The sequence below is a fragment of the Manacus candei genome, unplaced genomic scaffold, assembly GCF_025592945.1.
Source record: "Manacus candei isolate 608988 ecotype Guabito, Panama unplaced genomic scaffold, ASM2559294v1 h1tg000011l, whole genome shotgun sequence".
Taxonomy (NCBI): Eukaryota; Metazoa; Chordata; class Aves; order Passeriformes; family Pipridae; genus Manacus; species Manacus candei.
Genome location: NW_026138059.1, coordinates 32,027,750 through 32,053,474, shown reverse-complemented (window position 1 = coordinate 32,053,474; position 25,725 = coordinate 32,027,750). Strand labels below are relative to the sequence as shown.

Genomic DNA, 25,725 nt, shown 5'->3' with positions numbered 1-25,725 from the left:
TTTATTCTAAAAATCCTTACCAGTAAGATGCTTTTCTTTGTTCAGTAGAATCACTGATTTTATTGCATACTGGATTACTAACCTGACTTATTTTGGGGAACACCTTTAAAACAAAAACATATCTAAATAATTTCTAGAAAGAAACTCGATATGATAATGCCAAATTAATTTGATATGGTACTTGAAATACAGGTGCACTGTAGTGTTAGCAAGACTTTATGAATGTTATAGTACAAGTTTGAATTAATTCCATAGTGAAATGTTTACATTTGAATTCCTTAGTTTAACACATCAGTGTTCCGGCTTCAGCGAGGCAGAGTTCTTAGGAGCACAGCTTGGGAGGATCAGCAATTATGACCACCCTCCAATTATCAGGAGTTTGAGCAGTGGAAAAATTAACATTTAACAGAGAGAATTAGTAATGGAGTAGGTAGATATAAAAGAATAAAAAAATAATTTACAAATGAATAATTTTTTCAGTAATCTGAGATTATTGTTTCTAACATGGTTCCACCTATATCTGCTTTCTCCTGATACGACAGTATTTTTGCATCTCTGAAGTTCGTATCAAAATATATAAAACTGGTTTCCTAGAACATCAGAATAAGAGCTTATGCTAGTGCTGAAATGAGAGAAAAGAATGAACTATCTCAAAAGAGGTATACTGAGGATAATGATTTTCTTTATTAAAGTAGTGATAGTAAAAACCAAAAATAAATGAAAGTGTCATTAGAGATAGTGATATCAAGGCTATTCTAAAAATAAGAAAGCAAGAAATAGAGACTGACATTTTGTTTTCTGACAAAACTCATAAGACAACTTATTTTCCCGAGGTAAACATCCCAGGTATGTGCTAGTTTTTAAGAGCTGAACATAGTACTGGATATGTTCATCTTTTAGCCATTTCATGAGTTTCCTCCAAAGCATTTTATTTTGTTACTTTGTATAATTATTTTAAAATAATGTTTTGAAATGCAGTGCTATCTGGTAGTACCCTTAGAATTTGAAAACTGTGAGTTTTTTGACTCAGCAAAAAGATGTGTTTGATACTATTAATATTATTATAGTCTTTGAGAGGACCTGTCTCTTAACCCAAGATGAGAAATTGAAATTATTTTCTCTGAAGCATCTCTGTGTTAGGCAGGTGTGACTTCTCTGGAATCTTTGCCTTGTCTGTTCTGAGTTCAACATTATCATGGACTTAAAAAAGACAGTAACAGTTTTAACAGACCACTATTTCATATATCCTCCTCTTTGTCTCCTCAGCTTGCCAGGGTTTTACTATTTCATTTTTAAACAAAAAAAAAAAAGATTTGTATGCAAAAAAGACGTTCAAGCCAATCTGTGTCCCTTATACAGATGTATGTAAGATGCAAAAAAGAGGGGATGATGATGAATAATTGGAGAGAGATGAGAACTGATGCATGATCTTATGTCAGATTCTATGAAGAGCAAAAGGCAGCTTTCAGTGAGCAGCAGCCCATACATACTGAAACAATATGTGTCAATCCACCATTGTAAAAGTAATGCCATAGTTCACCTGTTTTGGAATGGGGAGGAATGAAGGTAAAGGAAGCAAATACATCATGTCTCACATGAGTTTTGGATCTAGACATTATATAATTGGTCAGATGTAAGCCTGTATTTGTTCAAACTACATTCTCCTTGGCCTGTTTATATGATGCGGCTTTCATTTTTGGTATGATGTTGTGGATCGAAGCACTGTAAAGTGACTATTTAAAAGCAGTTTATTTTTATACAAATTGGAAGAATATTCCCCAGAAAAGTACAGGGAAAACAAGCTTTTATTATTGTCCCATAAGAATGGAGAAGTATTGCAGATACTTTCTTAAAGTTTTGGTTTACCAGGATTATTGGAGAAATTCATAGATAACCATTTGCATCCACATTTCCATATTGTACAATGTGTCTCTGACTTAAAAAAGCAACTAACACAGCAATTTGCAATGTAACTTTTTTCTTATTCCAGAATAGTGTTCTCTCTCTACCTCTGTCGTAAACCTGTCTTTTGGTAGGCTGACAACAGGTTTATTTGCTTTGAGTTGACATTGGGCAAGTTTGATCCTTTTAGAATCAGGCTGAATGAAGGTTTCCTTTGGAGTATGTGCTGCCTTAGCTCATCTAAACAAATTTTTCAGATTACTTTTTACAGAGGTGAAAAATTATCTTTTTCTTTTTGACCAACAGGCTTCTCCTTGCTTTTCAGCTGTGACCTAATGCCTTCCTCTGTCTTGTAGTGTCTTAAAATTGAATGCTTAGAATGCAGTCTGATCATTTATTCTTTAAGTTTCCTTTGTCCTAGTGTCATGTGCAGTTTAGTTCAAGACCTTTTGTGGTCTTGTGCTTGTAATATTTTTAAGATTAACAAGGGTTTTGTCTTTCCTTTTTAAAAATCACTTTCTAAATGCTATTAGGATAGTATACTGTATAATACATAATAGCTTTATCTATTTTTGGCTTATTTGTTTACATACGCATAAAAAGAGCCTTTTAGCATCTTAGAAGTCTGATGGCTGTGTTACATGAACAAGCCATGTTTAAGACACTGGAGATGTTCAGTGTGGCAAGGATGCTATGAAAAACTGGTAAATATGCTCTTTGTTATGTCAGTCTGGACTGTGTTTTTCGCACGTTTTTATTTTCAGGGTCTTGTTATTATTGACTACATGCAAAAAACACTGATAAATGTCGATAAAGCAAGAAAAAATCCATATGAATATAAAATAATGTTTTCAAATGTCCTTTCATTACTGAGGTTGTAATTGAAACTTAAACAGATCTCAGTTAGAGAGACTGTTTATTCTAAGTACTAGTAATGTGCAGCCTTTTTTTAATTGAAAAGAGCACTGTAAAATCTGAGTTACCTCTTCATGGGTAGTATAAGTTTAAAAAACCAATTAATTGACAATATGGGTCCAAGTCTAATAGCAACATTATCTGTACTGGAAAGTATAGAGGACTTACTTTCTTTTAGTCTGTTCTTTAAACCAGCATGGCTGTCTATGATATACTAAGCAAAAATTGCTTTGAAATATTTAGTAGATACTGCCATATGAAAGTTATATATTCTTACAATTATTTGGTTGCTCCTTTTCATGCAAGTATGAATAGGGAAATTCATTGCAAATATGAATAGGGAAATGCACTTTTTAGTATTAACATGAGGGAAAATTGACTGCATCTGATTTGAATAAAACGTTAAACCTGTTTCATTTTCTACACACCTGCCAAGAGTGTGTATTTTGTGTAGTGCTGCCTCTGAAATGGTTGAAAATCTGATGGGAACACTTACAAAGGCAAACCAGTAAAGGGCACCAGCTGCTGAAAATCACCTGCTGAGCTACTGTGGGAGTAGATGCATCTGCCTGTACCTAGAAGTAATCTAACAAAGCACCTGCTTCTACCTGTCAGGATTTTAATTTGTGTAAAGATTCATCCAATGAAACTACTTCTGAATACTTAAAAAAAAAAAAAAAAAAAAAAAGGCTGAGGTTTTTTTGTGCAGAAAAGCACCAGTTTTGAGCAATCTTCTCATTCTCATAACTATTTTAGGTTCTTATTTTAATAAAAAACAAACCCAGATATGGCAGCTAGAAGTCTCAGCTACACTAAGTGTAAAAGATGCAGCCAGTCTGGAAGAGATTATTCAACCAAAGAGGAGGTTTTCAACTTTTGTTTGACTTAGTTTGAGAGATGGATCTCAGGGGGATTTGTGAGACTATGTTTCTTTTTTTCATTGTAGCATATTTAATTCATTGTTGATGGTATTGCACAATCAAAAGTATGTTTTAAAATCAGAAGTCATTAGACAAATATTCCAAACGTATTTTAAAACCATTCTACTTTCTGTCTTTTGATACTTAAACTTTTAAACTGGAAACAGTTAGGGACCTACTGAGCTGCTTGGATCCCCACAAGTCTATGGGACCAGATGGGATCCACCCAAGGGTGATGAGGGAGCTGGCAGAAGAGCTCGCCAAGCCTCTCTCCATTATCTACGAACAGTCCTAGCTTGCTGGGGAGGTCCCAGATGATTGGAAGTTGGCGAATGTCATGCCAATCCACAAAATGGGCCAGAAGGAAGACCTGGGAAACTACAGGCCTGTCAGCCTGGCAAGATTATGGAGCAGATCATCCTCAGTGCAATCACACAGTACCTACAGGATGGACAAGGGATCAGACCCAGCCAGCACGGGTTTAGGAAGGGCAGGTCCTGTCTGACCAACCTGATCTCCTTTTATGATCAGGTGATCCGCCTGGTGGATGAGAGGAAGGCTGTGGATATGGTCTACCTGGACTTCAGCAAGGTCTTTGACACCGTCTCCCACAGCATACTCCTGGAAAAGCTGGCAGCCCACAGCTTGGACAGGGGTACTCTGTGCTGGGTTAGGAACTGGCTGGAGGGCCAGGCCCAGAGAGTGGTGGTGAACGGGGCTGCATCCAGGTGGTTGCTGGTCACTGGTGGTGTCCCCCAGGGTTCAGTGTTGGGCCCGGTTCTGTTTAATATCTTTACTGATGATCTAGATGAGGGGATTGAGTCCATCATCAGCAAATTTGCAGATGACACTAAGCTGGAGGGGAGTGTCGATCAGCTGGAAGGCAGGAGGGCTCTGCAGAGGGACCTGAACAGACTGGAGAGTTGGGCTGATTCCAACGGGATGAGGTTCAACAAGGCCAAGTGCCGGGTCCTGCACTTTGGTCACAACAACCCCCTGCAGCGCTACAGGCTGGGGACAGAGTGGCTGGAGAGCAGCCAGACAGAGAGGGACCTGGGAGTTTGGATTGACAGGAAGCTGAACATGAGCCAGCAGTGTGCCCAGGTGGCCAAGAAGGCCAATGGCATCCTGGCCTGGATCAGGAACAGTGTGGCCAGCAGGACCAGGGAAGTGATTCTTCCCCTGTACTCAGTGCTGGTGAGGCCACACCTGGAGTGCTGTGTCCAGTTCTGGGCCCCTCAGTTCAGGAAGGATATTGAGGTGCTGGAGCAGGTCCACATAAGAGCAACAAGGTTGGTGAAGGGACTTGAGCACAAGTCCTATGAGGAGAGGCTGAGGGAGCTGGGGTTGTTCAACCTGGAGAAGAGGAGGCTCAGGGGAGACCTCCTCACTCTCTACAACTACCTGAAAAGAGGTTGTAGCCAGGTGGGGGTTGGTCTCTTTTCCCAGGCAACTATCAGCAAGACAAGAGGGCATGGTCTCAAGTTGTGCCAGGGGAGGTTTAGGTTAGATATTAGAAAGAATTTCTTTCCAGAGAGGGTGATCAGACACTGGAATGGGCTACCCAGGGAAGTGATGGATTCTCCATCCTTGGAGGTTTTTAAGAAGAAACTGGATGTGACACTTAATGCCATGGTCTAGCGCAGCGGTGTTGGATCAAGGGTTGGACTTGATGATCTCGGAGGTCCCTTCCAACCCAACTGATTCTGTGATTCTATGATTCCATTATTGCTCTCATATATCGGTGACCGTACCACCTAAGTTCATCAGCCTTCACCTACATTTTATTTTCCTGTGGTAGGAAAACATCTGTGAATGCTGCTGATTTAGCTGGGATTTGGAGAACAAATAAGCTCTGTTCTTGTAGAAAAAAATACTGACTGTGTTTGTAGTTTTCCCCTGTAAAATTTAGGAAAAAGTCATTTAACATCTATATTGTAAACCAGTACTGTCTTGGGTAGCAGAAGTGTGAAATTAACAGAAATAGAGAAGAAAATGGAGCTGTTAGAAAGATTATGACAGCAATAGTGATTCCTCTGGGAATATTCTTCTGTTTGCCATTCTTTCATTTTTACTTGATGTGTTAAAATTATTACTAATTTCAACTATAATTACCTTTTAGAGCATTCTGTACGTTTTTCTGCCTTCTTCAGGTTTTTTGGAAAGAAATAGCTTGTTGTATGTTAAGGGCAAGCTAAAGTAAATAGTTTGAAAACATTATCCTGAAGTGGCTTCTACATTAATATTCATTTCTACATTAGCAGTTAGAACTGATGCCTTTGCATGCATAAAATAGTATTGAATTAATTAATTTAAAATAATTTTAATTAATTAAAAATTTTGAATTAATTTTTAAAAATACCAAAATATATCTGTACTTCAAAACTATATAATAATATGAAATGTTGCCCTGCTCTTAAAAACTTATATGTATTAAATTTTGTAGAGTAAAATCAATGACTAATAAAAATCCAAGAAGCATTTCAGGTAGACATGCTCTTCCACAGCAGCTGCATGCAGCTCAAAAAAAATCCAGCTTTCTGGCTCACAGCATTCTTTTTGTCTTGTACTTAATCACTGTAATATTTCAAATCCAATTATATCTACCTGGCGACTTTGCAGCTGTTATGTTTTTTGGCCTCATTAAATGATCATAATAAGTGAAATATTTAAATTAAGAAAACAACTTGTTAAGTGTTAATTTTTCATTCTTAAGGGAGTCACATTTATGTCATTGACTGAATATAGACTATTGGTATAAAGCACATGCAGAGATCTGTAAAGTTTTTAATTAAAACAACTCAAAGTAGTTCTAGTCGTTTTGATAATTAAGACTGGAGAGTGAATAATGTGCTTCTGCTGCATCCTGTTCAGGGAATAACCATTTCTCAGTGGAATTTCATAGTACGAGTGTGGAAGAATGCAGTAGTCTGCTTTACTTTGATAGCATACCTGAAGGCAGGCTTTCATTCTTAGGAGTATTTGGTCTTCATTTAAAGTGAAATACAGGATAGTATTTGAAATTCTAATTAAAATTATACTAAAGACCAAAATTGTTTTCCATTTTTAAGACATGTAATCGCAAAGTGAGAATTTTCAAAGATGAGGGAAGTGTATGCTAATTCTCATATGCTGTAACATTTAAAAGATTAGCTCTCCCTCAAAATATTTTAGGCATATTAAAGTTTGTCTGACTTTAATGTTTGTCTTTAATTAGCACAAGTTTCAGAGTGCTTCTTGAGACGTGAATCTCTTCTGCTTGATAAGAATGTCCTGTGTCTTTCAGTGACAGAAATGGGACTGAAATGGCTCATCAAGGGATTCATTTAGAAATCACCAAATAGTTTTAAATGTTTTTAAAAGATTTTGGGACAGAGGAGCTATATGACTAAAAGATTGACTTTATAACTGATGGGCTGTTCAGCTCAGACTTGCAGTTTCCATTAACCTCAAGAGCACATAGTAACTGCTAATAAAGTGGAACTTTTAAACTTTTTAAGACTAGTTGTTTGAGTCTGCAGAACAATAGGGAGCAAAAATTAATGTAAAGTCTTTTAAAGCTAGAAACAGTTTTTTGTGTGTGTTTTGTATCTTATTCTAACAAAACAATTTTTCTGAATTCTAATTGGAAAATTGAAATTATGCTGCCACTTAATCTTGGAACTGGACATATCAAATAAGAGTGGAGTTATTTTTAGTTTTCATATTAATAAATAAGTAGGCCTTATATAATAATAATTATACTTATAACAATGGCAATAATAGAAACCATTTCCTTCTTCTGTAGCTTGTTGGGAATTAATCAGGAGAAGGGAAAAAGAACTTTTTATTTGCCTTAAAATATAGAGGAAGATGATTTTATTTAGTCATTCATAAGAATTGCTTATTGTAAAACATAATATAATGAAGGAAACTTACATTCAAATATTCCTACCTCTCTGCTGTGTTCCCTGAATCTGAAAAGGATGGGGATTTTTATCTGAGTCATCTGAGACTGTGTTAGAGTTAATTTTCTGTGTTTCTGAGACTTCTTCTCCTTGCTTTTGACACCTGTGGACCTTTGTTCTTCTGGACTGCTAAATGGAAGACTGTCTCTCTGCCATGCACACTCCTAAGGTAGAGACTTTCTGTCTTGTTTTCAAATATTATCATTTAAGTAAGAAAGCTTCTTAATTTTTCCATCAATAATTTGCTTACATCAGAAAAAAAAGACTGTTTTGCATATTAATAGCTACTATAGGAGCAAAACTATAAAGACAACTGAGAGTCTGAAGGGAGTATCTGAAGGGAGGGTGTCAGGAGGATGGAGCCAGGCTTTTCTCAGTGGTGGCAAGCGATAGGACAAGAGGCAATGGTCAGAAACTGATGCACAGGAACTTCCACCTGAATATGAGGAAGAACTTCTTTACTGTAACTGAGCATTGGAACAGATTGCCCAGAGAAGTTGTAGAATCTCCTCACTGCAGATACTCAAGAACCGTCTGGATGCAATTCTGTGCAATGTGCTCTAGGACAACTCTGCTTGAGCAGGGAAGTGGGACCAGATGACCCACTGTGGTCCCTTCCAACTTTACCCATTCTGTGATTATGTGATTCTGTGGAAACAAAAAGTCTGGTCGAGGTGTAACCTGCAGTACATATCCTTTTCAAAGGACGTGTGAAAGCTTTGTTAAATCTGTAGTGCTATTTGCAACATAAAAACTATCTTCTTCATCAGCTTTTTCATTTTTTTGATTCTGTAGTTTGCAGTGTCTTAATTTTCCATTAGTCTAAATCCTGAGAACTGATGAATGCAAATACCCAGATGCAGTCCTTCAGAAAGTTTTGTGTCTTTATTCTGAGCCATACCTCATCCATTCACATAAGTTTGTGTGAAATGGGAGGGTTAGGACTTTGATGCCTTTTGTCTGATGTCTTGTCTCTTCCTAATTGTCACTATTTTTGAGGTTTGACCAAAAATTATTTGCTGTCTTCTGTCAGTATTCTCTGTCTCTTCTAAATTTTTCAGTTATCTCTCTAGTCTAGTTGCAGTAGCCCACATGTTAAGTAGCCCACTTACTGCTTAGAAATATTTTTTTATGTTAGGATTGACAAATTCTTTCAAAACTGCAACAAGAATATAGAAGGAAAAATAAATCTCTTTTGATATGATGCAGTTGTTTCAAAATTCTTCAAACTAGTTCAGAAATGGCAATTCATACAAGAATTCAATTTTGCAAAAGTAGTTTGTGTGTACTTCTTATCATATCATATCATATCATATCATATCATATCATATCATATAATCTCTTTACTTGGGAAAAGTTAGCTAAAACCATACATTTTGGTTACAAAAATGGGCTTCAGTTTTTATGCTTCATGTTAGTAGACTAACTTTTCTTTTCAACAATGGCCAGTACTTATATAGTTGTTTTCTCCATGTCTTTGTCTTTCCTTATTATTTGTTGGGTTTCTCCCTTTGTATTGCAGTCTCCGTATTCTTGAACAACTAGGAAAGGGTTTTCTGTATTAACTCTTTTATTACAGTTACTTTTTGAGTCAATGTGAATCTAACAGTGATGATTTTTTTTTCGCTCTTAGGGACACACTGTGTTTTCCCAGGGGAATATATTACCAAAGCAATATGCCATCAGCATAACTAGTTGTATACAAGCGTAAGAAATTATGAGAGCATTCTCTGCATTAAAAAAAAAAAAAAAAACAAAACACCACAACCTGAAGAATAATATGCTGTGGCCATAAAAATATCAGTTTTCTCATTACTGCATCTGGAAAAGTCAGGGAGATAGTGTTAGTGGAGATGCCAATACACAGCAGTCCAGAACTTTTAAAATGCTTTCAGATCTGTAGAGTTTTGTGTATTTGACTCTCCCATGATCGTAGCTTTGCACAGCATTAAGATAGTCTTAAATTTTATGAGGAAGAAATGCTTTTTTACTTTGGTTACATTTAATATGGATAAAATGTGATCAAATAAACTCAAATCCTTCTATCCTCATAAGATTTTAACTTCTGAGGTTATTAGGAAATACCACAACTGTTGCCAATTTTGCTTCGGCTGCATTAGTTCAAGGTAATTTTTGTGTGTAATTCACAAATGGCATCAGAAAGCTGTAAGAGGAGGCTATGTTTTGATCTCCATTTCATTGCAGTAATCTGGAATAATTCTCTTGACATCAGATACTTCTGAGTTTAAATAGTGTTGCTGAAATCAGAATCTTGCCTGTGTGTCTATTTGGATGCCAAAATTCATGTATATTTGTTGTGCTGTAGAAATAGTTGCTTTTATGGAAAAATCTTTCTGAAACACTTTGATATCCATTTCCTTAAATCAAGTCACCAGAGGGTATAATCACTCTGTCTATAATCTTTTGTCATATTATAACTAGGCTGAGGAACACAAAACAATTCTCTCAGTGAGGGGAGGAGATCCCCCAAGCTGTTTCAGTGTTCTAACTCAGAGGAGTGAAAGCTTGGAGCTACAGTGCTGTCCTGTCATTTCCATCAAACTGATTTGGGGTCTATACATGGGGAAGTCTTTGAGTTAAATCTATACATTGAATGAGAAAGTGTTTTTCAATGTTGTATTTTTAATACGACAACAAGTGGTTGAATAATTCAGAAGTCTATAGAAAGGATATGACTGCTGACTATACAAATAACTATTTGTATAGTGTCATTCGTCAAGAAATACTTCATATAAAGTTGGTGACAATGTATCTATAGACTTAGAAGGATTTTTCTTGAAATTGCTTTAGGCATGTAAACTCTTAGCTGTCATATATGAAGGTAAATATTTTCCCTGAAAACTTTTGATTTTGAATAGATCTTTCTTCTTTCTTCAAGAGAGCAGAGGGTAGGACTTACGATTAAAAAAAAACGACCGAACAAACAAACAAAAAAACCCCCAGAGATGGAAGCTTTCTATTCTTTGATTTTTTTTTTAACTGGCTGTTTTTTTCAAGGAGTGACTATGTTTTTTAATGGGATTGTTCTGAACTTCTCTGTATAGAGTCTGGTTCTTCTTTAACGAGAGTTTGTTGAAGAGAACTCATTGTTATGAGCTGTCCAGAATTTTGACATTTCTGAGAACTAAGTGAGTAAAATAATTGTTCAACTGTTTTGGCAAATATGAGGTTTGGAAGTCTGGAGAGGAAATGTTTAACTGGGATTTAGAAGCAGCATTACCCAAATAAAATTGTAATTATTTTCATAGTTTTTGTGTTAAGGTAACTTCAAGCACAGGTGATCCTTTCATATATAATAAAAATACATTTATACACATATATATACTTTTTCCCTCAGGATACTTTTTTACTCATGTGTACTCTGTCAAAATGTACGAGAATTTTGCAGTGTTTGTTTTGAGTTTAATGACACTAATATAACTTGAAAGTATGGAAATTTTCTTGGTTTCTGATGGCTACTGCTACTTAAATATCTACTGCAATGATCAATGAATGTGGTGATAAGTTTATAAACAAGACTCTGTAGTTTTCTAAAGGATGATGTTTAATTCAAATTAAAAAACATTCAAAGAAGTCTTATATGGGCTGCGATTCTATGTTCTATAGGATGTCAGGGTATAATTTTATCCTTATGATTCATTATTTGTCATTTCTAGTACTTTCTTCTTAATCTAATTAAAGGACTGGAGCATCTTTCATGTGAGGTGAGTCTGAAAGAGCTAGAGAAGAGAAGGCTCAGGGGGCATCGGACAAGTGTATACAAATACCTGATGTGAGAATGATTAACAAAGAGGGAGCCAGTCTGTCATCTGTGGTGCTCAGTGACAGCAGCAGAGGCAATGGGCACAAATTAAAACACATGAAATTTCATCTGAACTCATGAAATGAATTTTTTATTGTGAGGTGGTCAAACACTGTTATGCCCTGCCCAGAAAGGCTGTGGAGTCTCCATCCTTGCTGGTAGTTAAACACAAGTGCACAGGTGTAGCTGATCCAGCTTTGATCAGAGGGGTGAACTAGATGAGGTGAACTCCAAACTAAATGATTCTGTGATTGCTGCTAATAGTGACATAGATAGCCCATACCATGCAAGGAATTGCTTTTAGTTCTAGTCTAGTCACTTGTAGCACACACAGCTTTGAAACCAGCTGCTGGTTCTCTGGTGCCTTTTGTTACTTGCATATAATGTATTTTACCTCAAGCTTCCTTTATAGCACATAACTCTTCAGGTACTACCCTTTGGATGAGACATAATTTGTACTTACTTCAGGAAACTGTAATGCTGACTATGGCCTAAAGCCAATCTTAAGCTCTATTTTGTATGCTTGTATAATTTTCATATCTTTTTGTGTGCTACTTGTTCCTGCAAAAATTGTCCCCCTAAGTCCAATAAAATCTCACTGATATGATTTGGTGCTAAATGGAGCAGATCCAAACATCATGCAGTTTTTCTTTTACATGTTATGAGCCTTTGCTTAAAATGTATATGTGCACTTTGAAAGAACACATTTCAGTCTTTGGGGCAGGTAGGAATTATATCCTCAAATAGTTCTCTTAGATAATACAATAATAATTTTACTTTTATGCTAGTTATATAGTTATATTTTTATTTACTTTTGTTCCTAAATCTTATGAGCTACCACTTTTTCATGGAAGTAGCAGAATATGAAAAGCATCATCAGGAGAGGGAAACTGTGAAAGTCCCCAGGTATAGCATTGATGTTTATTTCTGCATGTACCTTCAGTAACAAAATAGGATTTACACTGGCACAGAAGTGCTTTCAGTGTATAGATGGATAATTGGAAAGCAGGGAGGACTACTAAATGTTCATAATTTGAAAGGATAGTGGGAGTGTATTTATTAAAATGTGTATAAAGATACATATTAAAACATATATTTGTGTGTATATATGAGTATGTATAGATAGATGTTTTAACCAACAACTTTCTAAAGTACAACAAAGGGGAAACATGACCTAGAGATTATTTATGTGTAAGACCAAGGGACATCAGAACTTTGTGTCCTGAATTTTGGATTGGATTTTCTGTTAAAAAGCATGGATTAGTCATGCTATTACTAGTTAGATCAATTACCTTTTTTACTGAAAGTGCAGCAGAACAGCTGACTGCAGAATTGGATTTGTCGCACCTGAGATATATAAGGTGCTTTGAATAAAATAAATCTACACTAAAATTAAGCCAATGAGCAGGGAAAATGTTGAAAGCTTGACCTTTGTTTATGAGTACAGTGAATTATCTCTAAGATAAATTGGTAGTAATCTTATTACTTTGTTCTACTATGACACAAGAAGTCATTATTGAACATTTGGGTTGGGTAGTCTCATGCTATGGAAATTAATATAGATGACTAACATTTCTTGATTTCAGACAATGAGAAAATTTGTCTAGTATTACATGAAAACTGGTAAAAATTTCGTGGACAGGACAAAATCTCTTTTGGACTGAGTAGTATAAAGAGAATGTCCATGTATCTAAGGACATAATAGTCAAATATATTGTCTGGATAAATTACTAATTAAACATGGTTATATTTACTTTAGAGTTTTTCTGGGTAGATTAGATAAGAGATACTATGCTCTTGTCTGTGCACAGCAATACTGAATATAGAAGCTGCCACTGAAATGCTGGCATCGTACCTTGAAGTTAACTTTAAAGCACATTGGGCCACAAAGTGAAAACTTGTGATACTGAGGCTAATTGCACCTGACAAGCTGTTTCTGTCCATGAGTCTAATGCATTAAGTGATCTGGAGAGTGAAAGAAGATCTCAGCTTTTAGTGGAACTTGTAATTAGTACTCTCTTGTTTTGGGTGAGGGAGAGTGCTATCGACCATATAGAGACCACAGCAGGTTTCACAGGTGGGTCTTGTGAAAAAAATTAGTATCTTCTGTGTATTTATTGAACACTGTAGAACTACAAGGTCTGGCTAATGAATTGCATGACTAAAACTCTGTCTAAAGTGCTGATGGCCTGTGCTACTTAGAGTAGACAGTGTCACTACTGTGTTGCTAAAGCAGCTGTTTCTGAGCTTGTGTAGCTTGCCTGCAGACTGAATCGTATGGGCTCATTCAAGAATGTTACTTTAATGACTTAAACAATTTTATCCTATTTTTAAATTGCTGTTAGAGCACCAACACACAAATATCTTTTTAATGAAATGCCTAATTTAGAATACCTTCACTAGATATAATCCCATTTATTCGTAAATGCATTAGTTGTAACAATAAATTCCATGGGAAAGAATCATAAAGCTTACTGAAGTAAAAACAGGGGGTTTATACATTCACACTGGAGCTGCCTTGAGTATCATCTGGTTTATGTAAAGAGTTGCTTCTCAGTGGCCTTTCACATTGATTCATGCTTATGTAAAAATGGCAGCATCTTAGGCATGAAATTCTCTTTGTTGAGAATAGCACTTAGATTGTATTCTGCTTAAAATTTCTATGGTTTCTGTTGAATTCTAGTGATAAATCAGCTTTGGAATAGAAAGCTGAAGAATGTTGCGTCTTACTTTTAGTAAAAAACACATTCTGCCATCCAGTGGCTACCAGTTCTTTAAGCAAAAAGAGATTTCATTAGTTTATCTGAAAAAGAATTGGTCTGTAGAAGTCTTGACTGATGTTAATATGCCAGACGGTTGTTTTCAGCTTTTAAAATAGGTAGTTTGTGCAAATGCCAAGTTAAAAAAAGCAGATCTTCTAGTACCTTCGTAAATCTGGGAAGTTCTGAGCGTACTGTTGCATTTCTGTATGCTACCTTACTGATTTTTACAGGAAAAACTGCTGGGTTTGGATCATGCACTTCTGATGACCGTTTGGAATAAAATACAGTTTAGGGGAAAGGTATTCTTTAATATTTTTTCAACCAAATGAGAAGTTGGTTTGAAGAAACCTTAGGATACTTTTTTCCTTGGGAATTCCTTTCTCTTGGAGCTTTTTTAATCCTTAATATGTTCCTGCAGAGTTAACGTTCAAAGAATATTATGCATTGACTGTATTGTGATTTTGAATGTTGGATATTGATTTGTCAGTGACTGCTTGGAAATTAATAGTGTGTTGAATGAAAGTCCAGATTCTGGTCAGAATACTATTATTTAAAAAAAATCTTTTTAGTTTTTAACCAGGCTTTTATGGATATTATTTTTTAATTAATCTTTATTTCACTCGTAATCCTGTTTCAGTAGGCTTAGCGTCTTTCCAGAAAACAGGCTGAGGTCCATTTTTCTATCTTGTTACGCAACTTCCTCTGGTTCTTCTGGAACATCTGTTTGTTTATTGCTACTTACCAAGTCAGTCTTGATCCCTGGTGTTAGTATTTTAAATGGGAAAAGAGAACAGGAAATTATTTTTATTTTTCTGAATATTTCTGGATCTTTGCTTAGAATTGCATGGTCTAGGGCTATAATATATATAATTTCTGCTAAATGTAAAGGAAAAAGATGTTTTACACTGTACACTTTTAAAGTTTAAGAGAAGCTGGAACCGTATATTCCTACAGGCAGTAGTAATGATAATGTAAGGGCATATTTAAGGGTGTTAACAGTCACACAACTGTAAGGTGACCTGTGTGTGTAAAGCCATACATATTCAAATATGTGATTGTGAAAAATTTCTGTTATTTAATTCTGAAGATACTTACACTGGACTTCATTTGGACAGCAATGTTTCTACTTTTGTTTAAAACCCGCTTCTTTATATAGTATGCATGTTGTGCAATGTAGTGTTTTGTTAGCTCAATTCTGTAATCACCAGTTGTATTTTTGAGTTTCTCTCTATATGTCCTTTATTAATAAACACTGTAAATAGTGTTAATCAGTGTGAACTTTATATGGTGTTTATAATAGTTTGTAAAACCAACTAGAGGGAATGGGAGGGAAAAGGACAAATATAACCAATTACAAGGACCTGGCAAGAAATCTCAAAATGAAATACAGGCAAATTAGAAACCTAAAACGGCTAAGGAGGCCATAAAAATAGCTGATTGAACCCCAATAGCACCAACATAATCAGAAGGTCTCTGGGAAGCCCATTAACACTTTATAATAGTCTCATTCATGAAGGTGAAATGAATTTTGAAGATGACACACCAAGTATGTATTAGAACATTTTGTATATAAAACTTGGTGCAAAACAAATAAGCTTTCCTCACTACAGTCTTGCATGAAGAATAAACTGTGCTAGAACACTAACAGTGAAAACTGTTATAATCCTGAAATTCAGCCACTAAAAATTGAAGAAACTTGATTAAAAGTACATGAAGTATTTGCAATAGATACGTTTTTTTTCTTCACCAAAGGCACTTACCAGTTTGAAATAGATATTTGGATATTTTGAGATTTGTCAATACAAATGAAATTTATGGTTTGAGTTGTACTTGCTTTTTAAGAGTGCCACAAGAAGTTTTCAACCCGAAAGCTTTACTGAGACAAAGGTACTGTTAAATTGAAAAGGAGATTTTTCAAAAAGAAATAGTGTGTTGATTACATAGCGTTTTCATTGGCTTCTGTATCAATGAATGTTGTTTTTTCATGTTTGAAGTAATCTAGAATAAAACTACAGTTGGCTAGTCATTAAGTACATAATTCCTATAAATTTAAAAGTAGGGAATTGTCAAGTATTGTGGAATTGGTGTATTAACCTAAATTTATATTTTGTATCTCAGCCTCTTATGTGAGGCTACTACTGGGAAGCTGCAGTAAAATGATAGACCTAGTGTTGTTTGTCACAAAATTAAATAAAGTATTTTATTTAAATAGCTGATGAAACCTTCATTCCTAAGCTTGCATTACTTGAGGAGTAATGCAAATTAAGTCCTGCTCAAATAATTTGCTTAGTATTGAAAGGCACTGGAAAGAGTATTTGGTATTGGAGGGGCTATTACCATAGAAAATGTCTATAAATTAATTAAAGCACCCAGAATAATGGAAAAGGAGATTTTCAGAAAATGCTTTCAGACCTGTTCTTTACTGTACTTTTGTGGTTTCCTACAATTAAAGTAAAAATTATAATAATCACAAATATCAGTAAGATACTTTTCATGCTTTGTAGTAGAAGCAGCGCAGGTAATTAAATCTGTAGAAAGGAAATAATTATGTGTTCTGCAGTCTATTTTAAAAATCTGTAAAAAGTAAGTAAGAAAAGGTAAGTTTGTTAGAAAATTAATTTTATATCTTAAGGGTCTGTTCTTCAGTTGCAAAGGTTTTATAATCTTCAAATACAGAAATTGTAATGGTCTATCTGCAGTGGTTCTTTCCTTGTGAAAATGTCATTTTTTAGAGAGACCAAGAGGAGGAAAGTATTTTTATAATTGATTATTTGTACTTCTGAAGATTTAAACATGCTTTAAACTCTAATAACCATAATTTCCTGTATTATCTGTATAATTTAGTTTTTTTAAACATTCTCAAAACTTTTTTGGGACCCCATATATAAGTTTCATGTTCCTTTTGGTAGCTGCAGCTTGTTGTAAATATTGTTGGAGAAAGGTCTGAACATGAACAGTTGCAAGATGGAGATTTCGTCAGAAGCAAAAGAAAGTTGCTACTGAATTTGTGCGTCTGTTTGCAAAATTGAACTTTATTGTGCAAAATTAATGATAAATAACTTTTTTAATCATCTATTCCTTCAGCAAGTTCCTGTGTAATGCTGCCTTTTCTTATTTTAGAGTATTCATAGTTTGTCATCTTAGATTTAAAGATATTGTTCTATTCTTATTAATGCTGTTTTACTGATGTTTAATTATTAATAGCTCAATATTTTACTGTATATTCATTTTGATCAAACTCTTGACTAAAAAAAAAATAAATGGTGAGATAGTATGCTATATTTTATTTTCCTGATGGATTTGATATTAGAGTTGGATAGAAGTGGTAGCCTCAGAATAAAAAAACTTGAAATAATACATAGATAGACAAGTATCCTAAGTTTGCTTTCTATATGTTGTTTTTCTTATGATTAATGTATGTATAGATAGATACACACACACACACATATATATGTAAATGTATAAAAAAATCCAGAATATACATGTTGTTTGTTTTAACAGATTGGACAACTTGCTTTTAAAGGCATGAAAAGACTGAACCGAATCCAGTCTATAGTTTTTGAGACTGCCTACAACACAAATGAGAACATGCTAATCTGTGCCCCCACTGGAGCTGGGAAGACTAACATTGCCATGCTGACAATCCTTCATGAGATTCGGCAGCATGTCCAGCATGGTGTTATTAAAAAGGATGAGTTTAAGGTAGGAGTCTAATGAACCAAATAACATCTTTTTAACTTGTGAGGTAAAGCCCATTATATGTTATACATGGAGTATGAAATTAGGAAGTTTTCAAGGATATTACACTTTTCCAAGTTAAAGATAAAGCTAGTTTTGATTTACTTTGTTATTGTTAAAGCTATTCTTATTTGTGTTCTAAAAATCTTATTATGAGAGTAAAAAGCTATGAAAATGCATTTAGCTTTGATGCAGAACCAATTTTCAAAGCGATAAGGCTGTATAAACAAAATCCATTGTCCTTTAAACAGCTGCACACTTATCCAACAAAGATAACTACTTTTCATATATCACTATTAAGATTTTTCACTGTAAGCGCCTGGCATCATATTTCACAATAAATTGTGATTTGTAATGGTTGCCATGAAACAAACAGTGTTGTGGGGTTTGCTCATTTATCAAGTGAGTGTTCTTTTGGTGCAGATTGTGTATGTTGCTCCTATGAAGGCTTTGGCAGCCGAAATGACAAATTACTTCAGCAAGCGTCTGGAACCACTAGGCATTACTGTGAAAGAGCTGACTGGTGATATGCAACTGTCAAAAGGTGAAATTCTGCGAACGCAGGTATGCATAATATTTTAAAATACTGTTCTGTGTGTGTATTCATACCTCTTCATACTTTTGTTTTCTTCAAACTCCTTGTAACAGTACTGGTGAAGCACCTGAAATGTTATTACTAAATCTGTAATTACACTGATTATATTCCAAAATGTGACTTTCAATTCAAAGAGATGAAAACACACATACTTCTTGTCACATTTATTTCGGGCAAATGTTCTTTGTGTCAATGAAATATGATTTTTCCAAAATACTGAGATAGTTTTATAGCTGTTCTTGCATACAGTTCTGTGTTATTACCCTTTCTCCTTCTGCATGGTCCAAGTAACAGAAAAAAGACTTGGTTGTATTATCACTATTAAAATTTATAAATGTAACTTATAGTAATTATTGATTCAGATGAATTATATTTTGGCAGTCTTAGCTTTGATGTATTTTTACCTTTCTGTGGTAAGAGGAGAGAAGACTTTCACATGACAAGAAGAGATGTCTATATGTAATTAGTAATTAGGAGGACCACTGCAATAATCCAGTATGAAGCCAGTAGAAGATGTATATGCATACCTGTTAACACATACAATCACAATACTGCGGTAACCAATAAATAACAAACCCGTATCAATAAGTGACAGTAATATTGATGATACTTTATCAGAGTGACTTTGCAACATCATCTACCTAAAATTTGGATATACAAACTAAAAAACTTTTTGATAGGAACTTTCAATAATTGAAATTATTTACATACACCAGATTACCATTTTAAATTACTTTTCAGCTAGGGCAGCTAGGGCACACAATCAAGTAGGTCAGGGTTATAACAGACAGAAAGAAAAGGCATGTGTACTCACTGCTGAAACTGAAGTGACAATGGAAAAGCCTACTCTGAATGTAAGTACAAAGTTCGATGAACAACATATAGAATAGAAAAGTCCTATTTTCTCTTGCTCTTCTAGTTTGAAACGTAAGTCATAAAATCTCACCTCATTACTAAAACTCCATTTACATCCAGTAAAAAAAGTTAGAAAAGAAAACCAAAAAATATTTCAGGCAATATTAAAAAATGTGTGTGGAAAACAATTTACAAAGTTGAAATTCCATTACTCTAGTAATGGTAAATTATTAATATATACACAGTATTAATTTAGAGCAACTTAGTAACTTAAGTGTAGGAAGACTGTCTGCTTCATCATGCTCTTTTATTTCAGTCCAAAACACCACTACTAGCACAATTCTTCTTGTTTTTTGTGGGGAAGAGGCTAAAGTAGATTTATATATATAAATCAAGAAGAAATGACAGGGGGAGGACCTGGGTGAAAATATTGTTTTCCTACCATGGACTCATCTCGTTGCTTTGCAATTATTTTTTTTTTTTAACTGAAACTTATCTTCAAGGGATTTCTGCAGTTTCCTATGCATGTCCTTGGATAGAAGGACTAATCTGAAGTATAGTGTATTTGTAGTTTCTAAACTTTTGGGAAGAGTGGAGGTGGAAGAAAAATGGTTTCCAGAAGAGGAAATATTTGGAAACCGTTATATTATTTGTCACCCAAAATTTAGTTCCTAGGTTTTCAAAGGAACTATAATTAAAGTATTGATTCATTTCAGTTTTTGCTTTTGTTCAGTTTTGTGTCTTTGCTCTTCAAAATACTAGGAAGGTTGAAAAGAAAAAATATAAAGGCCAAAAATTCTGGGGCAGTGAAATAGTAATTTTTTTGTTTCCTTTTGTTTGTTGTAGCTAGTCAGTCTTATGATTAGTCAGAATTGCAGGAGGTGAAGATGAGAGCTAATGCCAATCCAAGAGTTACCAGTGTTATTGCTGCTGCTGTTCTTGCAGATTCTGGAGCCCAGCAGTGTGCAGTGTTTTTTGCTGCATATCAAACTACACAGAAAATACATAGCCGCCTTAAAACTGAGGAAAGGGCACTTGCTTGCGCTGGATCTTGCTTATTGCTCTTTGCATATATTGTTTTTTATGAAAACTCATGAACTTTCTTTGATCAACTAGGCACTTAAAACCACTTCATCCAAACACGTTTCTTTTATTGCTCTTTACCCTATATTAAACTGGTTCTTGCATCAAAACTTAATTTTACTTGTCAGCCTCTCTAATGTGTACATTTCTCAGGCAGGAATACTCTAATAGGTGTTGCTTTTTTATTTATAGTTTCAGAGTTGCTTTGCTAGTTGTTACTCTGTTTTCTAGCCTTTCATAGTGTAAGTAATGAAGTACCTTGGTTTAACAGAAAAGCAATTTTTTCCTGAAAGAATTAATGTTACAGCAGGTGGATGCATGCCTACAGTTTATATGCTCAGGGATGGTATATGTCGTATGGGGGATAAAAGGCACAGAGTAGGATCAACTGAAGATGCGATATTTCAGGTTGACTCATTGTTTCAGAAGATCTCATCTGATTCTTCTAGACAACTGAAAGCCTGATATATTTCTTCCATGACAGTTGTTTTCTGTCTCTTTTCTGAGCATTTGCATTTTCACCATCTTTATTTTTGTCCCGAGGTGAATCACATCAGTTGCAATGAAAGATGTAAAAATAAGGTGATTGTCAGGTATTAGTTAGAAGTAGCACTTCAGTGACAATCCTCAAAATTTTCTCCTTCCTTTCCATTATGCTTGCTTCATCATTTGCCTGTGCGTATTTAAATATGTGTATTTTGTAAGTTATTACATGTATCTGTTACACTTATTCTGATGAGGAAAAGTTGCTTTATCTGACAAATTGCTAGCTATCTCCCTTCTCAGGAATCCACTCTTAATGTACAGTGGGATCTATCTTTATTATTTTTTCTACAAATACTTTTAAATGCTAGCCAAAAAAAGTAACAAGGGATTTAAATCTTCATTCTTTTTATAGTGGAATATAGTCTTCTAAATGTTTTTGAAAGAGACTCCAATTAAAAAGGTCTGTAGCACAGTTTTTCAGCAATAACTGTCTCTGTGTTTTCCGTGTTGTCATTTTTACTCATCCAGAAGGCATTCATGTTTCTTGCTGTTCCATACTTTTATGGTATTACATGAGATGATTTTACTTCCATGTAATTTTTTAATATTCATTAGCATTACTATGGTTCCAACACGCACTTTAGAAGCCAAACTTTTAAAAAAAGTTATTTCTATATCTCTTACCAATAGTAAAATTGCCTTAAAAAGAAAAATGAAAAGAATTTTTATTAACTCTTCAGTCAGTCTTCTAACCTGCTCCCCACATCTTGTACAGTGAAAGCCACAGTTACTACATATTTAAGTTTAACATGTGGAATGTGTGTTAAAACTCTAAGACAATTTCACTTCATAGAATCATGGAAACATAGAATGGTTTGGGTTGGAAGGGTCTTTACAGATCATTAAGTTCCAGTCAATGCCCCTGCCATGGGCAGGGATACCACCAACTAGATGAGGTTGCTCAGGGCCCCATGCAACCTGTCTTTGAACGCTTCCAGGGGTGGGGCATCTAATCTAAACCTTCCCTCTTTCAGTTTAAAACTGCTGCCTCTTGTCCTGATATTATCTGCCCATATAAACAGTCCCTCTTCCTTCTTTATATAATTGTGGAAAGCCCCACAATTAGGTCTCCCCAAAGCCTTCTCTCATCCAACCCTCTCAGCCTGTCTTCATAGAAGAGGTTCTCCAGCCCTCTGGTCATCTTTGTGGCCCTCCCCTAGACTTTCTCTAACAGGTCCACATCTTTCTTGTGCTCAGTTTTTGTGAAAAGGTGTACGTGTTAGTGTTCTAAGACGTCACTTTAGTCTTCCAGTCAGAGTAGATCCAGGGTCTATTACTGAATAATTTGTACAGAAATAAGTGCTTCACTGTGCTTGAGAACACAAGAAAATAAACTTATTACAAAAATAAATAACCCTATCTATTGTACTTGTTCTTATAGAGACTTTATCTTACATTATTAAAGCATTGTTTTCGTAGTCTAAATAAAGATAGATTAACGTTTCACTTTCTTTTTCTTGTTAAAAAACAATCCAAGGAAGTTTATTTCCCTACGGTTGATATTTTTCCTATCAACTCTAGTCTAAGTATGCTTGTGTACTGACCTACTATGATCTAAGCCTGTTCACATACTGACGTACTATTGCCTTAGACTTAGACATCCCTTAAACCAAAATGATATTAAGCAAGCTTTAGTGATAATCCATCATTTGGTAAGTTGTTTTTAGTATGGTAATATTTAAATGCAAAGTATTCATAAGAAATAACGTATTTTGCTGAGTAGCATTCAAGTTAATATGAGCTGAGTGGTTGTCTTCATGGGCTTTCTTGGTTGTGCATATATAGCATTACTCAGTCTTTGCTTTACACAGTCTAAAAAATGATATGACAAAATTTCCAAATCAACTTCTGGACTTTCAGTTATCTTTGGCCTTGCGTTTGCAACACATGTAGTGGTTATAGTTATCTTTTGAAAGTTTGGAGAATAACACTGGGACCGGAGCAGTGTGGATTTATATTGTAATCACCATGTGTGAAAACAGTGCCCTGCACTGAGCAGAGTATATTGTAAACTGGTGAGTGGCATGATGCCTTAACTTGTGCAAAACAAGTTAACTCTGGAGAGTGCAGAAATGCCTTCTGGCCTTAACAAAAAGTGAATGGGCATCAAAAAACATGTAGAAGATAATTTCTTCCTAATTTTTTATACATACATCATGTGAAACAAAATTAAGATCCTTGGCATAACATAGTAAAAACTTATCAAAATTTCTTCCACCTGTATAAACTTTGAAAATAGTTTTACAACATTATCCTGTTAAATATATTTTATTTTTTTTTTAAGGAAAGTTATTTTACTGTTCTATTGCATCTTCAGTTAATGTGAATATTTCTCACCCTTAAACTAGTACTTCAGCAGTTTTGTCAACAGCCTTCATTCTAATTCAAATTAAGTACATGCAAGTGAGACTAACATTTTAAAGTTGAAATAAATTTTCTATAATTTTTTTGCTGTATCTTGTGCCTCAGACCTGCAGTTACAGGACAAACTTCTTTTACTGGTCTTAGATCTCTTCCTTTGTCTTGAAGACTGTCAGACTGTCATGAGCCTTGCTTGCTACAGATCTGTAACAGTGTAAAGGCCAGATTACAAATGCTTTCTGTGTTACTAAAATTATGTAGTAGTTGGAAACAAATCTGATCAAATTTTGAAAGCAGGCTAATTTTCTCAACCTATAAACCTCTATAAATCTCTGTTCCTTCATTCTCATATTCTTGGAGTTAAAGGGATTCAGGGAGCAGGAAAAGAAAATTTATTGGCTTTTAAATGAGAAAATGAATCAAACTATTATTGTGTGAATAGTCCTGATTCTGCCGCTTCTGAACTATGGAATACTTTTTTTTTTAACTCTCTAGGAATATAGATTTTTTTTAAAAGGAAAGTATTTCTATTTTTGTTATTGTTCTTCTTGATCAAAAAATTAATTTTACAGAAAAAAGGATATTAATTTAAAATATAGTATTGGATTTCCTGTAATGTTTACATAGTACTCAAGTACTTCAAGGCCCACAGAAATAGTTGTATACATTTACTGAACTGGAAGGCTGTGCTTGTCAACATGGACCTGACAGACTTCACAGAAACAGACGTTTCTAAAACTTTTATGTTTCTGCAGGCCTCCACATAGCTCTGTCTTTTTTCTGTCATGGATTTGATAAAGATCAATTGCATATCTGATTAAAGAAGGGAGTATTGGAAGCAAATGCTCTGTCTGACCTTAATCTGCTTTCAACCTAACATTAACAAAGGTAGGAAGTGGGAAGCCTATGGTAGCATTCACCCATTAAAAAAATAAAATAAAGAAAACAGCAGAACCCCCCCGCCTTCTTTCTGAATTCTAAAAAATTCCAAGATGTTCAAATAAATCAAATTCAAAGCTTAAATTTGTTTGCTGTCAAGTCCAGCTCAACCTGACTTGCACTGTCATTTATAAAAAGGGCAACTGGCTGTCGTATTTGTTCTCTGCTCATTAACCTGTATAAACTAAAATCACATTGCTTTCAGAGTTGATTCGTAACATTGCTCACAGTTTGTATAAAAACTATCTTAACATTTTGCGAGGAAAACATCCTTCAAAGGTTTAGGTTTGAGTAGTGATACCACTTTCATTTTCCAAGTGCCAAACATGTTGAGCAACTTAAAAACGTGAATGATTTTCAGGCACCCAGGTCAGAGCAGAAGGAGGGGAGGAGGTGCTCCGGGCACTGGAACAGAGATTCCCTCACAGACCATTGAAGAGACCATGGTGGAGCTGATGTCCACACTGTAGCCCTGTGAGGACCCCACACTGCAGCAGGTGTACAGTGCCCTAAAGGAAAATATGGCCCATGGAGAGCTCGTGCAGGACTAGGCTCCTGGCAGGAACTGTGCCCACGGAAAGGACCCATGTTGGAGCAGTTTGTGAAGGTCTGTCCTGTGATAAGGACCCCACATTGGAGTGGGGGAAAAGTGTGAGTAAGAAATGACCGAGACTAAGAGTTGTGGACTGACTACAACCACCAAACCTGAGACACAGAGGACTTGGGAACAAAGCAGTGAAGTTTAGCCTGGGAAGAAGGGGGACTAGCAAGAAGGGGTTTTAGGTTTTTTCTTTTTTCCTAACTATAACAATCTGTTTTTAATTTGCAATAACTCAATTTTCCCTGAGTCAAACCTGTTTTGCCTGTGACAGTAATGGGTAAATGACCAGCCTTCATCTTGGCCCATGAACTTTTCCATCTTATTTTCTCCCCCTGTCCAGGTAAGGGAGGGAAGAAAGAGAGTGGTTGACCAGGCATCTGCCAGCCACTAAGGTCAACCTACAAAACTGACCTACCAGTTAGTTTCAATTTTGAATTTTTTTCAAATAAAGTTACTCCTTTCATTGACATTTTACTTTTTGTATTTGAAGTCCAAGAGAATTTTGTTAGTTTATTGCAAATTTTATTAGCTCGTTATTTTTCTATTTAGCTTTAGCTAGCTCTTTATACTGGAAGTAAAAGTAGTTTAGAACAAAAGGGCAATTCTTATTGAAGAGCATGAGTAATACAACAATACTGATGGTGTTTTCGAAAACAGTAGTGTTGTAAATGAAAAGAGAATTTGTGTAAGCTGCATTTGCATTGGCAAATACATTTATCTGATTACTGAACAGAAAGC

At 35.1% G+C, this 25,725-nt stretch overlaps 1 protein-coding gene across 3 annotated transcripts in view; it reads left to right on the top strand.

Moving 5' to 3' along the window:
* The window catches only part of ASCC3 (activating signal cointegrator 1 complex subunit 3), a 264,382-nt gene that overhangs the window by 56,194 nt on the left and 182,463 nt on the right, over window positions 1-25,725 (top strand). For all 3 annotated transcript variants that reach the window (XM_051778158.1, XM_051778157.1, XM_051778159.1), the window contains exons 9-10: window positions 17,771-17,971; window positions 18,431-18,571. In XM_051778158.1, the coding sequence (XP_051634118.1) occupies window positions 17,771-17,971; window positions 18,431-18,571 (342 nt within the window). The remainder of the gene's footprint in view (window positions 1-17,770; window positions 17,972-18,430; window positions 18,572-25,725) is intronic.